At 45.0% G+C, this 14,483-nt stretch overlaps 1 protein-coding gene across 1 annotated transcript; it reads right to left on the reverse strand.

Annotated features, from left to right (window-relative positions):
• Window positions 1-3,915: 3,915 nt before the first annotated feature.
• Window positions 3,916-8,994, reverse strand: LOC124691972 (acyl-coenzyme A oxidase 3, peroxisomal-like). The gene is made up of 13 exons (XM_047225279.1): window positions 8,504-8,994; window positions 7,457-7,574; window positions 7,268-7,375; window positions 7,007-7,179; window positions 6,827-6,926; window positions 6,611-6,685; window positions 5,974-6,104; window positions 5,514-5,649; window positions 5,304-5,423; window positions 5,061-5,207; window positions 4,872-4,976; window positions 4,692-4,793; window positions 3,916-4,583 (listed from the first exon to the last, which is right to left on the reverse strand). Exons 1-13 carry the CDS (start codon window positions 8,977-8,979, stop codon window positions 4,335-4,337), a joined length of 2,040 nt encoding a protein of 679 aa, XP_047081235.1. The 5' UTR covers window positions 8,980-8,994; the 3' UTR covers window positions 3,916-4,334.
• Between the last annotated feature and the right edge of the window lie 5,489 nt (window positions 8,995-14,483).

Raw genomic sequence — 14,483 nt, forward strand, 5'->3', positions numbered from 1 at the left:
CCGCCAAAGTATCGAGCTGCGAGAAGGGTGAGCAAAACAAGTTAAACACTTAGAAAATATGAGAAGTTGAAGAAATGCGAAGGAATGAATGCTTACCGGAGGACACTTGTCGTGTGTGCTGATATCCTTAATCAGCTCCGGGACCGGTTGGCCCCGACCTATCTTCACCAACGTCTTGAATCTCCTCTTGAGAGAATCAGCCGGAAGATCATGGCGTGTGACCCGGAGGAGATCATCCGCCCCAGTATAAGCGCACATTAAGCGTGCGTTGTAGCGCAAAGGCTGGATTCTTCGGGTGAACCAGCTGATTGTGAGCTGGGCTCCGGTTAGTCCGTCGTGAACTAGCCAGGAAATCCTCCGCGCGGCCTTCTCCAATATTGGCGTTTGGGCAAGCGTGGGGATGAAGCTCCAGCTCGCCAATTCTTCCGGAGGCTTGTTGCTGAAGGGCGGAAGTCCATCGTGGACACTCGGAACTGGCGCATTCTTCACATAGAACCATCCGGCGTTCCAGTACCGGACGGACTCGTGGGAATCATGAGGCGGATACATACGGCCGGAGCAGAGCATGAATGTCATACTTCCGCAGTTCAGCATGGCTTTGTCCTTCGTCTCTTTCTTCACTCGGAAAAAGAACTGCCATAATTTGACATCGGGTCGGATCCCAAGATGCCCCTCGCAAAGAGTTGCGAAGTTCGAGAGCAGGAGGTAGGAGTTGGGGCAGATGTTATGGGGCTGGAGCCCATACGTGTCGAGGACGGAGAGGAAGAACTCCGAACAAGGGAGCGACAAGCCACGCTCAACCCACGCCTTTGTCATGACTCGTTCGTCCGTGTCAGGCTTGGGGACGTCGGAATCGCGCGTGAAACTCCAGTGCTCGGAGATCATGCCTTCGTTTTGGAGTTCTCTAAGCTCGGCGTCTGTGGTCTCGCAGGGCCACCATTGACACCTCACCCCTTCACGACTCTGGGCTTTGGAGGCCCTCTTGTTTTCCGCTTCCTGTACCTTGGCTGCCATTCTAGCTTGGCCTTGGAGCTCTTCTTCGAGTTCTTGAGCTGTTGGGATCCGGCCTAGTAAAGTACTGGAAGAGGCGGAGAATGGTTGAGCAAGCCTAATGTCGGAAACATATGGTGGTAGATACGCAATGGGATCCGGACAAATTGGTTCCACGGCACTGGGATCCGGGCTACTCGGAGAACTGCCAGTGCAGTGAGGAGAACCATGAGGCATGCTTCCGGCTGCACCCATGCGAAGCTAAGTTGAGTAACCGGAGAATCTACACTACAACTACTTCTTCTTCTACGAGACCGGTGCACGTACCGTCAATAGCGCGGCGGTCCGACGAAGCTCCGACGAGGTGAAGATCGCCGAACTAGTGGTTTCGAGCCTCCGATGACCACGAAACGGCGGCGGAGTCAATTTCCTGATCAACCGTGTCGATTTCGGTTCGGGGAGGGGCTTGGAGCGGCGGCGCGCGAAAGCTCCCGAGAGAAAGGCTCGCCGGAGTTGAGATCTGTCGGGCGGCGCGGCGTGAGGAGGAAGATGAAGTGGTGAGGGCGCGGTGAAAGAATGAAGAATTACCGAGCCGCGGGGTATTTATAGACCACGCGCGGAGATTCGGGATTCGGACCCAACGGTGGAAACGGAACGGTCGCACCGTCGGATGGTTGACACGTGTCTTAGGTCAAGTGCGGTAAAACGACGTGGAGGTAACTTAACCATGCGCTCCCGAAATTTCTGCTAAAGATTCGCATCTTCGAAAATTTGGCGCGGGAAATAAGGAAGTTGTGCGCGGGAAAAGCGGAATCTCCGTTGCATTACCAATTCCGAAGACAAGGGATTTCCGAGCAGATGAACCCGGAAACAGGTGAAAGTTTTGAAGCTCTTCGAGATTCTCTTCGGATCCAAGCTAATGAAGTCGGAGGAATGATGAATCTCGGAGAACTTCGGGGGCTACTGTTGTGGGTATACTTTATGGGTATATCAACGGCGTGGCCTAGATCCGGCGAGCCCGGGTGGCCCATAGTTGGTGATGAGGCATGTGGCCCATCGGGCAGCCCAGTTGCTGTAGATCATGAAGGATGAAGTCCAGCCCAGGAACAGGAAGTCGGATCTCAACCGACCTACGAAGGAGGCCGGATCCGTGACGGCCCATGAAGTATCCGGATCCAGCACGTTCTTAGAGGAAGGCGGATCCTTGACGTACACGGCAAGATATTGTACCGTAGTTAGGCAACTTGTATTCCGGCTAGGACTCTCCATGTAAACCCTAGATTCGTGCGCCTTTATAAGCCGGATCCCGAGAGCCCTAGAGGCACAACCACAACTCATTGTAACAACGCGAAAGCACCCAGATAATTCCAGACAAGCAGCAGTAGGCCCTGTCATCGTGCAGGTGTTCCGAAGCTGGGTAAATCGCGTACCACCGTCCCGCGTGCACTCCGCCCTATGGCCCCTACTTCTTCTCCCCCTCGTGAGGATCCCACCTCCGAGGCACCGTCGATTAGGCAACGACACATGCTGGTTGTGGTTGATCGATTGACTAAATATGCCCACTTTATATCACTATCACACCCTTACACAGTACAGACAGTGGCTGATAAATTCATGGATCATATTGTCAAGCTCCATGGCCCTCCTGCAAGCATTGTCAGCGACAGGGATACTATATTCACAAGCAAACTATGGAAGAACCTCTTCAGTTCATTCAACATAACCCTCAAGTACAGCTCTGCACACCACCCGGAGACAGATGGGCAAACCGAGCGAGTTAACCAGTGTCTCGAGCAGTACTAGCGCTGCATGGCGTTCCAGGAGCCAAAGAAGTGGAGCCAATGGTTGCCAGCTACTGAGTGGTGGTACAACTGTTCGTACCACACATCGATCAAAATGTCGCCATTTGAAGCACTCTACGAGTATGCCCCTCCTCTCCTCCACCAGCTATATGTCCCTTGCAATGTAGCTGCGGAAACAACAGTAACTCTCCAGGAAAAGGATCACATGGTGAAGATTCTACAGGCCAGCCTCCTCCAAGCTCAGAACCGCATGAAAAAGTATGTCGATGCCAACAGAATAGAGCGAACCTTCCTGGTTGGAGACATGGTCTACCTCAAGATGCAACCATACAGGGAAACAACTTTGGGACTGCGTAATGCACTGAAACTGACTTCCAAATAGTATGGCCCCTTCAAAGTTCTGCAACGCATTGGACAAGTGGCATACAAACTTCAGCTACCAGAAGGTACACAGATCCATGATGTCTTCCATGTTAATCAACTGAAGAAACATCTTGGGAAAGCAGCTATCCCAAATCCCAAATTACCTCTGGTTACTGCTGACGGCAAAGTTAAGATGGCACCGAAGGCCCTGCTCCAGCGCCGCCAAATTCCTCGCAATGCTGGAGAGTATGACATTCAAGTACCTCAATGGTTGATCCACTGGGAAAACATGACAGGACGCATCGTTCATGCAGGAAATGTTCCCTTGGTTCAAGGCCTGATGTCTTGGCTTAAAGAGGGGGCAGTGTCAGGGCAACACCCAATTTCCCTGTCATTGTCGCGATTCAGAGGCAACGAGCAACGGTGGAGATGAAGGCGCAGTGACCCGGACTCAATCCAACAGCTATCAATACGCCACACCTCGTTTTACGATGGACAAAACTGTAATCTTGCTTGAGCTCGTTCCTTCGATATAAAGGAGCGAGTGGGGAGGCTGGGAGGATCAAGCAATGCAAAACCCTATTTGTACCATGTTTTACTTTCTGTGTTCTTAGTTGCTGTAGATCGGAGCCCCGAGCGCTCCCACTCTCTCCTCATGCTTCGAATTATCGCCAGCGATCCAAATTGGTCCTGACAACGTCGCGACGCTATTTTTTGGGATGGAGGTAGTACTTCAAATACCAAGGGCGCGACACGGGTGTGATCCTTATTCTTGCGTATTCACATCAATATAAATATTTTTTACAAGACATAAACATGTGGATTCAGCACGAACCGGAGGCTAACCTCGCTCCATTGGGGTTTCACTTATTGATTTTTGTACTGTTCAGCAGCACATTTATATCCAACAGCATTGCGTAAATTATTCTACACTGTTGGGCTGTACCCGCTCATTCAGATATAGGCATAATCTAGAGAAGACAATAGATGAACCGATGCATACATGGCACTCCCTATCTTCCGCACATATCAGCATCTTCATCTGTACGCATCTGACTTATTCTTAACTGTGTAAACCACATGAAGCAGCATGCACCTGGCTATGTATATGATCTGTGTTTGCCCGACCAACGTGTAGTTTCACTGGACTACCTCTCATTGGTGTCTGAAGGTGTGTAGTCATTCGCTTCCTGAAGACAGCGCATTTGCGTCGATCCAGTCGAAAGCAAGTGGACTGAGGAAGGCATCAGGAATTCCAAAAGAGCTGACGATAGCAAGCGCATGGGGCCGAAGTTCACTGCAGAGTGCCATGACTTCTTTCCTGACGGTGGCTACATTGTCCCGCGACAAATAACCGTACCTCAGAAAAGATGCGGATTCATCTATGCAGACCGTAACATACATAGACCTCAGTAAGCCCAATACATCCTGCAAATGCCAAATTCAAGGTGCAGTGAAGATTATTACTCATCTTAGAAGAAGTAAAGAAGGGCTCGACTTAGGGAAATCTCAGCTAACGTCGCAAAGCGAAAATACCTTTAAAGAACCAGCAGGAGTTTTCATCTCGTCCTCCAAAAATATTTGCAAAAGGGTTCGCTCAGTAAACGCTCTAGCTAAGTCTTCACCAATTTGGTAGCTCTGGATGAATGTCATTCACATTAGTTTTAGAGGAAGTTTAGATCAGCAAGAAAATGTGCAGTACAAAGTGATTTATACCAGCATGAAAGCCTTCTCCCTGCTCTCTCCTTGTGCCAGATAGTGAGATACCTCTTTCGTGAACTGTTTTAGTAAATCCCGCTCCCTTAAGCAGAACAAATCCATCTATCCATATCCACATTGCCAACATAAAGACAAGATATATACAGAGATATATTATCAGTGAAGAACCAAATTAAAATTCTTTACCTGGAACTTGGAGCTCCTTAATATGCCACTTGTCAGACAACCAGGAATAACAGGGCAAGGACCATTCAAATGTTCTAATCCCAATCCCTTGAATGGCTTCTTCTTTTTCTGTGTCGCTACTAATTCAGCATACAGGGCTTTGCTTACCTGCATCAACAAGATTAAAATAGGTTCAATGAAGCCAAGCTTGAAGTACCTTTAGAACACATGCATAAACGATGAACAACAAGAAGTAAAAATAACCTGCTGCAGTAGAACATTGTTGTCACCCTCAAATGTAGACTGCACATCAAATTCAGCTTTCAAAATTCCTACACGGCTATCAGTCTTCAAACCTTGGCCACCACAGGCTTCACGACACTCCTGATAGAAGTGAAAGAAAATCCAGTGAGAACCACTGATCCAAGCGTAGAAACAAATATACTCATAACACTTTTAACATTTTAACAATACCTGAAGCGTGGTCATATTCTGCCAGGTTAGTGTAGCCTTCAGAGCACTAGAGTACACGTGTATCGCTTTACTAGCTTCAGGTGTTCTCTTCACGTACATATTTTTCATAAAATTACTAGCAGTGCTCATCATACATCTGAATAACAAAAAAAAAATATATATTAGCATATGATGATCTTTGCTAAGTAGCAGTGAAAACTAAGGCCAGCATTAGTGACTCCAATTATAGGGGATTACATCCTACAGTTCCATAACTATGTTATACACATGTAGAATTTCATAACAAAAATAATCTAGTCCAGTGCCGAACATTGGAGCAGTGACGTTAACAATTGGGAAGAACTAAAAAATTGGCTACCTAGAACAAAAAAATTGATGTGCAAAAACTACCCTCGCATGAGAAAGAAGCATATGTATATTGACTGAAAATACTATAAGCCAAGGCAAGCAAGTAGGTTACGCTTTTGCGAGCAAAGGTAGGAGGCGCCTCTGGTGACTGGGATAATCAAGTAACAGCATTTCAGGGCCATCTGGTGTAATTGAAAAGGCCCTCCTTGACAAAGCATATCTCACAGCTATTGCTAGGCCTACCTGTAAGCATGGAAAAGAAAGAGTACATAAGCACATTTATATAATACGAGGGCATGGAAAATTGATTGAAAAGCAAATTCATCTGGCTGACCAGTACTGGTTACTGACTCAATGGCTGGCACTTGCCGGTCTGCATTAGGTAATATTTTTAAAAACAACAAAATATGTTGTTCCAATGCTGTTGGTTGGTGACATGACATTTTTAGCAATATCTGTTAATGTTTTAAATATTCTTGTGCACTTAAAATACATGTTTCCGACCAAACTTGTCTGGATGATCAAAAGTGCACCAGACTCGTAATCTGTCCTTGTCTATATGGATGGTATTCCACTTTGCTTGAGCAGCCAGACCGCCAAACTCTCTTTACTAGCTCCCACGGGTTTAGCCTACCGAGTCTAGCCTCCTGTTTCTACAAGCTTATGGAGCTCTATACCTCTGGAACTAGTAAAGAAAAATATGGAAGGATTTCCACGTATTTACAGAAAAGTAAGGTCGCAAGACATACCTTTGAAATATAAACTGAGCTGACCGCAATATTGACCCGGCCAAGTGTGAGAGGAGACAAAAATGCTGCAAACCTCTGCAAATAAAAAACTTTATTAATTTGGAAGCATGAACAGAAGTATAAAACACATGCAGCAAACTGTGAAGTTTTTTTCAACAGCTTCTCCCTCTCTTGGTATGTGTGAGAAAGAAGTGGTGAATGGGTGGGGTGAGATACCTGATCTGGGTCATCTATCGTGCTAACGTATTGACCATCAGGCAAAACATCAGCAACCAGATTCAGCAAGTTCTCTCGAGGAACACGTATATTGTTAAACCTGATACAACAGACATATTTGGTTGATATACAATGAATGGCATACAGTAGAAATAAGGATGCACAAACACAATGACTCACCAAATGCGACCATTATCAACACCATTTAGTCCAATTTTATGGCCACAGTCAGCTATATGGATATTAGGCAACACACTCTCATCTTGATCTCTAATCTGAGCTACAAAAGCGTGGACTCCCTCATTTCTTCCATTTATATGGAGCTGAGCAAAGACTATTGTATGTGTAGCATGCTGTAAAAGGAGGAGAATACTTATGTAAGTCAGAAAAAAATTGCAAAGCATATATGAACACAACAAGATTAGTGAAATTTGATCTCACATTAGCAGCTCCACCAATCCAGTACTTCTGAGCTGACTCGCAAGGAGTATTTATCACAAACTCTCTTGTTTGGGAATCATAAGTTGCTATTGTCTCAATTCCTCTTACCTTCAAGTTAGTCAATAGAAGATGAGAAGAGACACTTCATAACATAGTTATAGAATCCAGAAAAGGTATTATGCCACTTACATTGCTCCCATGTCCCAGTTCTGTCATTGCAAAACAACCTTTAATAACATAATTTTCCGTGTCTGACAACCACTTGTCATGATGGCGCTTCGTTCCAAGAAACTTGATAGCGCCACCCCTGGAATGCACACATAAAGAAAAGAAATAAGGAACATCAGACGATTCTTAAGAAAGCTGGAACCAGTTTCTTTTCCAGAACATGCTTTCTATATATGAAATTGGTCCAAGGAACCACGGGAAAGTCACAGAAATGACCACTCCTAGTTTTCTGAAGAAGATTGATTGTCACACACTCACACACTAGCATACAACCCTTTAAGATTGATTCCAAATGCATTAATCCCTCGAGAGATCGTCACAAAAGCGGACAGGTACAAAAGAGAAAGCCGTAAAAGAATGAAATTTGTTGTGAGCTTCAATGTTGATTATCATTTATAACACCATGTTCACCTTAAGCTGCACGCTAGATATCCTAGATTTTAAACAATTAAAAAATATCCAACGAGTAGAACAGAATGAAAATCTAGCTCTCTGTTTGGCATCCTAGTTTTTCTAAAATGAAAGTATTATAAAACTGCAGTATTTTCTTGCCTAGGCACCAAATACTTCAGTTTTGGAAAAAGGGGTTCAGACCACTGTTTTTCTATACTGCAAAATTAGTGCAGTTTTGTAAAAACACGAAGTATATAAACCTGCAGTTTTTGCTAAAGCCAAACACCTCAAAGTATTTAACACTTCGGTATTTTCAGAAACCAAAGAATTATTAGATTATTTTAAAAAGTCGTTACCAAACGCACCCTAAATTTTTATACAATCTACAATTATTAGGCAGGAGCTAAATTTCATCATCCTAGTCAAGTTCTACGCTAATTTGAGTAACAGTCTTCCAAGTTCCGAGTAGCTGATGCCACATGCCAGTTGTGATTATGAACATTAGATTATTGTTAGAAGCTGCTGGTCCAGCAAAATAGAAGACAGATGAAATGCTAAGTTAAGCATACAGCTGGAAAGGAAAGAGGGGACCCGACAGACAATTAGTGTACCTACCAGAGGAAGAAGTGGACGCCGATCTTGATGACGAGGGAGTGGTCGTAGACGCCGAGGGCCTCGAGCAGCGCGAGCTTGCGGAGCTCGGCCTCGGGCCCTGGCTCCGTGAGCCAGCCACGGAACACGCCCCGGCGCGTGAGGTGCCCGATCCGGCGCATGGTGGCCTCCCGCTGCCCCTCCTTGCCCTCGTTGTAGTCCGGCGACACGAACACCTTCCCGCCGGCGCGGCGCGGGCAGAAGAGCGGGCTCTCCTCCATCGCGCCGAACACCCAGTCGCGGTCCCTCAGGTGGTGCCCGTCGAGGAGCGCGCGGAGCTCCGTCGGCGAGAACGCCGGCGGAGCCTCGGTGGATTCCGGCGGCGCGTAGCTCAGGCATGGGGAAGACTGCAGCGCGGCGGAGGCGCCGGAGGGGAGGCCGGCGAGGTGGCGGGCGATCGCCGCCGCGCGGCGGGCTGCGGCGGCGGGAGTGGGGTCCATCAGCGGCGGGTGTTGGTTTGGAGAGTCGACGTGGTTGGTAGCACTCCGTACTTGGAATTGGGACAGATAGAGAGCAGAGGAGCGAAGAAGCTTGCGAGATGTTCCAAGCTACGTGATCAGCAACACACTTTCAACAGAAATTGCCGCCGCAACGGAATATCTTTTTGTTCCGTACCGGCCTCCTCTGGTCACAGCGGTAACGTGCGTATGGTCATGTTGATAGTATATTTTTACTACTTAGTAGCCGTACTAATTTATAGGGCCGCGCTGACCGTCGGTCGGCCGACCGAATCCCTCAAATCGGTTGCTGTTTGCACCGTACGGTACAATTACAGGAACCGTTGGATCAATTTTGGCAACCAGGAAAAAAAACGACCATCTTCTCACAAATCGCTCGGGGCGAGCGAGCCTCGTCGCTCTCGCGACAGCCAGGGCACGCGGGCAGGACGCGCGGGGCGAGGCTGGAGCAGCCGCCGGCGACGGGAAACGGCGCCTCCCGGCCTCCTCCGCCCCAATCTGGCCATGGCTCACCTCCTCCATGACATCCTATTCCCTAGAAGAGCTCCGACGGCTGGATCGAACCAACCTCCACGAGCACCACCTCCACCCCCGCGGCAAGCAACTTCCGATCCGTCTGCTCCGGCCAGTCATAGAGCTCCGACGAGGTTCCGTAACCCCGAAGTGGTATTCGCAACATCTCGCTCATGGATCAACCGGAGGCCAGCAGGTACTAGCTCAGCTCCCTTCACAAACCCTAGGATTTGATCTACATCGTTGTTTACAACATTAATTTGTGATGTTAGCAACAAAACCAAATGTTGTTTGGCACAGTGAAAATTGTTGTGTATGATACCCTGAAAAAATGTTGTTGATTCCCTGGAAAATGCTGCTGATACCCTGTAAATTGTTGTTCTACATTTTGGACGAAATTCACTACATATGATGTGTAGTTGTTGTGTATGAGATTGTTGTATATGAGATTGTTGTGTATGCAAGAGAACTGTGAGTAAATTATCAATGTTAACAATGTAAAATCAATAAGTTTACAACATTAATTTGTTATGTTAGCAACAAAACCAAATGTTGTTTGGCACACTAAAAAAATGTTGTGTATGATACCCCTGAAAATTGGTGTTAATACCCTGAAAATTGATGTTGATTCCCTGGAAATTGTTGTTCTACATTTTGGATGAAATTCACTACATATGATGTGTAATTGTTGTGTATGAGATTGTTGTATATGAGATTGTTGTGTATGCAAGAGAACTGTAAGTAAAATAACAATGTTAACAATGTAAAATTTATAAGTTTACAACATTATTTTTTTGTGTTAGCAACAAAACCTGATGTGAACTAACAGATCATTCAAAAATAACAGGGGAATGCGGATGATGAAGCTGAATCAGGTGCAGGCTTTTTCGACCTTAACCAGCCGCTAGACTCAGATGATGAAGATGACAACCATGATCCGATCCAGGAAAATGGAGAAAGTGGTGGTGAAGGCAACTTTGATGAAGATGTATCGTCACGACCTATTGTCCCATTTGTTGGCATGCAGTTCGATAATGAAGATGTTGCACTCAAAGTATACAATGAATATGCATACAAGATGGGTTTCGGTACTAGAATTTGTAGCTCCAAGTACAGCCGCAAGAGGGGAAGTGAATAAGTGCTAATAAACAGGGTGTTCGAGTGTGTGCACGCTAGAAAGGGAGCAGCAGCTGCAACAACACTTGGAGGTACATCGAGAGCGCTGCAAGAAAGCAATGTTCGCAACAGATATGAGTAGCGGGAGTAAAAACACTAGCCACCGAGCTCGCTAGTGCCTCAATGGAAATGTCAGATTCTAGGCAGAGAAACAGGGTGGTTCGTCACAATTGCAAAGCTCACATGATCATTTCGTTGAGGGAGGGATCATTCACTGTTACAACATTCACCAGTGAGCACACACATCCTCTTGTCAAAGAGCTTGGACGTCGTAGGTACTACCGGTCTCATCGCAAGATCCCGGAAGAAGACCTCGAATTCTTGGAACTAATGCATAACCGAAATCTGAGAACATCTGATATTATGGGTATGCTGGGTGATGTACATGGAGGCGACATACGGACTTTGGGGTATGTCAAGAGGGATGTTACAAATGAGAGATCCAAGATGAGGGCGAAATTGTTGTTTCGGGACATGGACCTAACATTGGAATACTTCAAGAAGCGACAAGATGAGAACCCAAACTTCTATTATGCAAAAGATGTCGATGAAGATAATGCTGTCCGAGCGCTGTTTTGGGTTGATGGAAGGACCAGATTGTTGTACCCCAAGTACAAAGATTGTGTATTTTTCGATACAACATTCTGCACCAACCGCTACAATATGCCCTTTGCACCAATTGTTGGAATCAACAACCATCTGCAGACAAGTGGTGCTAGGTCGTGCTTTGCTTGCCAATGAGACAAAAGATGGTTTCAGGTGGGTGTTTGAAAGGTGGCTTGAAGCAATGGATGGAGTGCAACCGGACCACATAATGACCGACCAAGATCAAGCAATGGGAAAGGCCATTTTAGAAGTATTCTATGATGCAATCCACCGAAACTGCTTTTGGCACGTGATCCGGATCGCGAAAACAAAGGTTGGGAAGCCAATGCAACAAGGAGAACCTTTTGCACAAGCATTTTGGGCATGCATCTTTGACACGGATACCGTTGAGCAGCTTTGAAGCTAGTTGGAAACATGTGATGACTTGGTTCCAAATGGATCAAAATAAGCATCCGAAAAACATGTGGGACTCTAGGAAAAAGTGGGCTCCCATATATTTTAGGAGGAACTTTTTCCCTTTCACGAGTACAACGGGCAGTGTCCGAGGGGCTCAACTCTTACTTCAAAACTTTGGTTCACCCGTCCGACTCGGTGTTCACGTTTGTGAGGCAGCTTTGAACTATGCCAAGACATGATGCTCGACAGAGAAGACAATGCAGGGTTCATTATTGAGACAACAGAACCACCATTGTGGGGCAGGTGAGGTGTTGTAGTTGTTACAAATATAATTCTGTGTTAACAACAAGCAATAAGAGTGTTAACAACAATAAAGTAAAGTGTTAACAACAATTTTTGTAACATTATTTTCCTTTGTGAACAACATCTAGTAACATTATTTTCCTGTGTGAACAACATCTAGTAACTTTGTGAACAACAACTATTAGCAGTGTTTACAACAACTATTATAAAAAATGGAAATTGTAGAAGTAGTTTTGTAACATTTGTTTCCTCCTTGTTTTACAATTACTAACAATGTTAACAACAACTTTTTTGAGCAGGCTCAACATTGAGAAGCAAGCATCTGTATTCTACACTAGAGAAGTATTCGACCGATTCCGAAACTTATTGCCGAGAACACTCGCCTTTACCCTTGAGCAACAACAAAATGATGCTAGTCTACGCTTTTCCCCGGTTGCTAGTGATAGGAGAGACACTAGAACATACCAAGTTGAAGCCGATGTTGCAAACGGATTATATGATTGCAGCTGCAACATGTTTGATATGTGTGGACTAATTTGTCCCCACATAATCGTGGTCATGGTGCACTTGAATATCCAGGTGATACCGGATAGGTACTTGTTAGAAAGATGGTCTCAAGCAGCCTAGTAAAGGTGCTCCAGCTTCCGATGCCAACACCCGTCCTCACATGTTTGGCATCCCTGGAACAAACACTCTGAGGTACAACAGGCTATGCCGCAAGATGAATCGCCTGGCATCCGATGCGTGCTTTAGTGATGAAACATATGAGTTGGTGTCTGCAGCAATTGATAGTGTTAGTGCTGTTGTTGATGCAAAGAGAAGAGGTGGAGACACACAACAAGATGGTGAACCTGATGTGGTTCAGGTGCAAGCGCAACAACAAACAAGCACAAGGAGGGTTGCGAAACCCACCACGGCAACAACCTAAGGGCCGCCCGAAAGAATCGGAGAAGCGAAAGAAGCCTCTACTTGAACAACGTGAAGATGCCGCAAAGAAGAAGAAGAAAGGGAAGAAACATGAAGAGACAAACATGGCGGAAAAGACGAGCACGACCGCCAAAAGAGGCACTGGCTTCTAAAAAGAAGAAGATGACGGGAACAAAGGTGACAAAGTGTCCATTCTGCTTAGGGGATCACCATTTGGTTGATTGTCTTGTCATGAAAATGAAAATATCTGCTACGCAAGAAGCTCAGTGGAGCTGCGACACAACAGGATGAAAATGTGCCCGAAGTGGAACTTGGTCTCAAGCTGTAATTTTGTTAGTATTGTTACCTCGCATATAGCTCTCAAACTTATGTTGCCCCTTTATAGTAGAAAACTTTGATATGGTTGTGTTATATGTTGTTAATGAAGTCTACATGTTCCTGATTATTGACAACAAAAGTTCACCTGGTTACAAATTATTGTTGAGTTTACAATGGAACTATCAGGTATTTACAACATATATAATGTTGACAACAAAAGTTCACCTGGTTACAAATTATTGTTGAGTTTACAATGGAACTATCAGGTATTTACAGCATATATAATGTTGACAACAAAAGTTCACCTGGTTACAAATGTTTGTTGAGTTTACAATGGAACTATCAGGTATTTACAACATATATAATGTTGACAACAAAAGTTCACCTGGTTACAAATGTTTGTTGAGTTTACAATGGAACTATCAGGTATTTACAACATATATAATGTTGACAACAAAAGTTCACCTGGTTACAAATGTTTGTTGAGTTTACAATGGAACTATCAGGTATTTACAACATATATAATAGAACATATGTATTTACCACATAAATTATATTAGTGACAAAATGGAAAAGTTGTTGTGTGCAAGTTGTTGTATTCAGGTTCCTGACTACAAAACTTTATGTAGTTTACAATAGGAAATAAATGTATTTACAACATATTGAACCAAAAACAAATTGTTGTGTAAACAAACAAGTGAAATCACATGCATGTTGAACATTCATACAAATCCATAGCAACAAAGTTATCATTCATGGGGGGAAATGTGCTTCCCTATTACAAAAGTAACCAACCAACCATACACACAAGTTCCATTCGTTCAACCATAGACATAAGTTTCATTGGTTCGACACAAACTACATTGCACCAAAATACATATCCTTCCAACAACTATCCTAGCTACTCATATGTCTCCTCCTCAAAGATCTTGGCACAATCTTCTGTGTTCGTGGGGTGTGTGATCAATTCTGTAGCAAGAATCATGCGAAAATAAGGGATGCCATTCTCGTCAAAGTTCTCCATGACCTTCCCATCAAACTTCTCCATGTAGAGTATCGCAAAGAAACCACAATCAAAGCTGAAATGACAAAAGGAGAATGTATTAGCATTGGGAAAAAGGACTTGCAATATAAGAGAGAAAAATGTAGGCATATTTACTCACCGGTTGGGCTCGTCGTGGGTAGTCGGTAGGTCCTCCATGTTTGAATTTAGTGATGTCAAAACTGAAGGCTTGAGTCTCTTTAGC

This window comes from Lolium rigidum, chromosome 1 (assembly GCF_022539505.1).
Source record: "Lolium rigidum isolate FL_2022 chromosome 1, APGP_CSIRO_Lrig_0.1, whole genome shotgun sequence".
In the NCBI taxonomy this organism is placed as follows: Eukaryota; Viridiplantae; Streptophyta; class Magnoliopsida; order Poales; family Poaceae; genus Lolium; species Lolium rigidum.

What these genes read in the sequence shown, in the direction of transcription:
- LOC124691972 (XM_047225279.1), bottom strand. Translation starts at nt 8,979, where the DNA reads ATGGACCCCACTCCCGCCGCCGCAGCCCGCCGCGCGGCGGCGATCGCC. An exon ending in CTACCTTTGCTCGCAAAAGC is followed by an intron (nt 5,650 to 5,973) that starts GTAACCTACTTG and finishes TTTGTTATTCAG; the next exon opens with ATGTATGATGAGCACTGCTA. An exon ending in ACAATGTTCTACTGCAGCAG is followed by an intron (nt 5,208 to 5,303) that starts GTTATTTTTACT and finishes TTGTTGATGCAG; the next exon opens with GTAAGCAAAGCCCTGTATGC.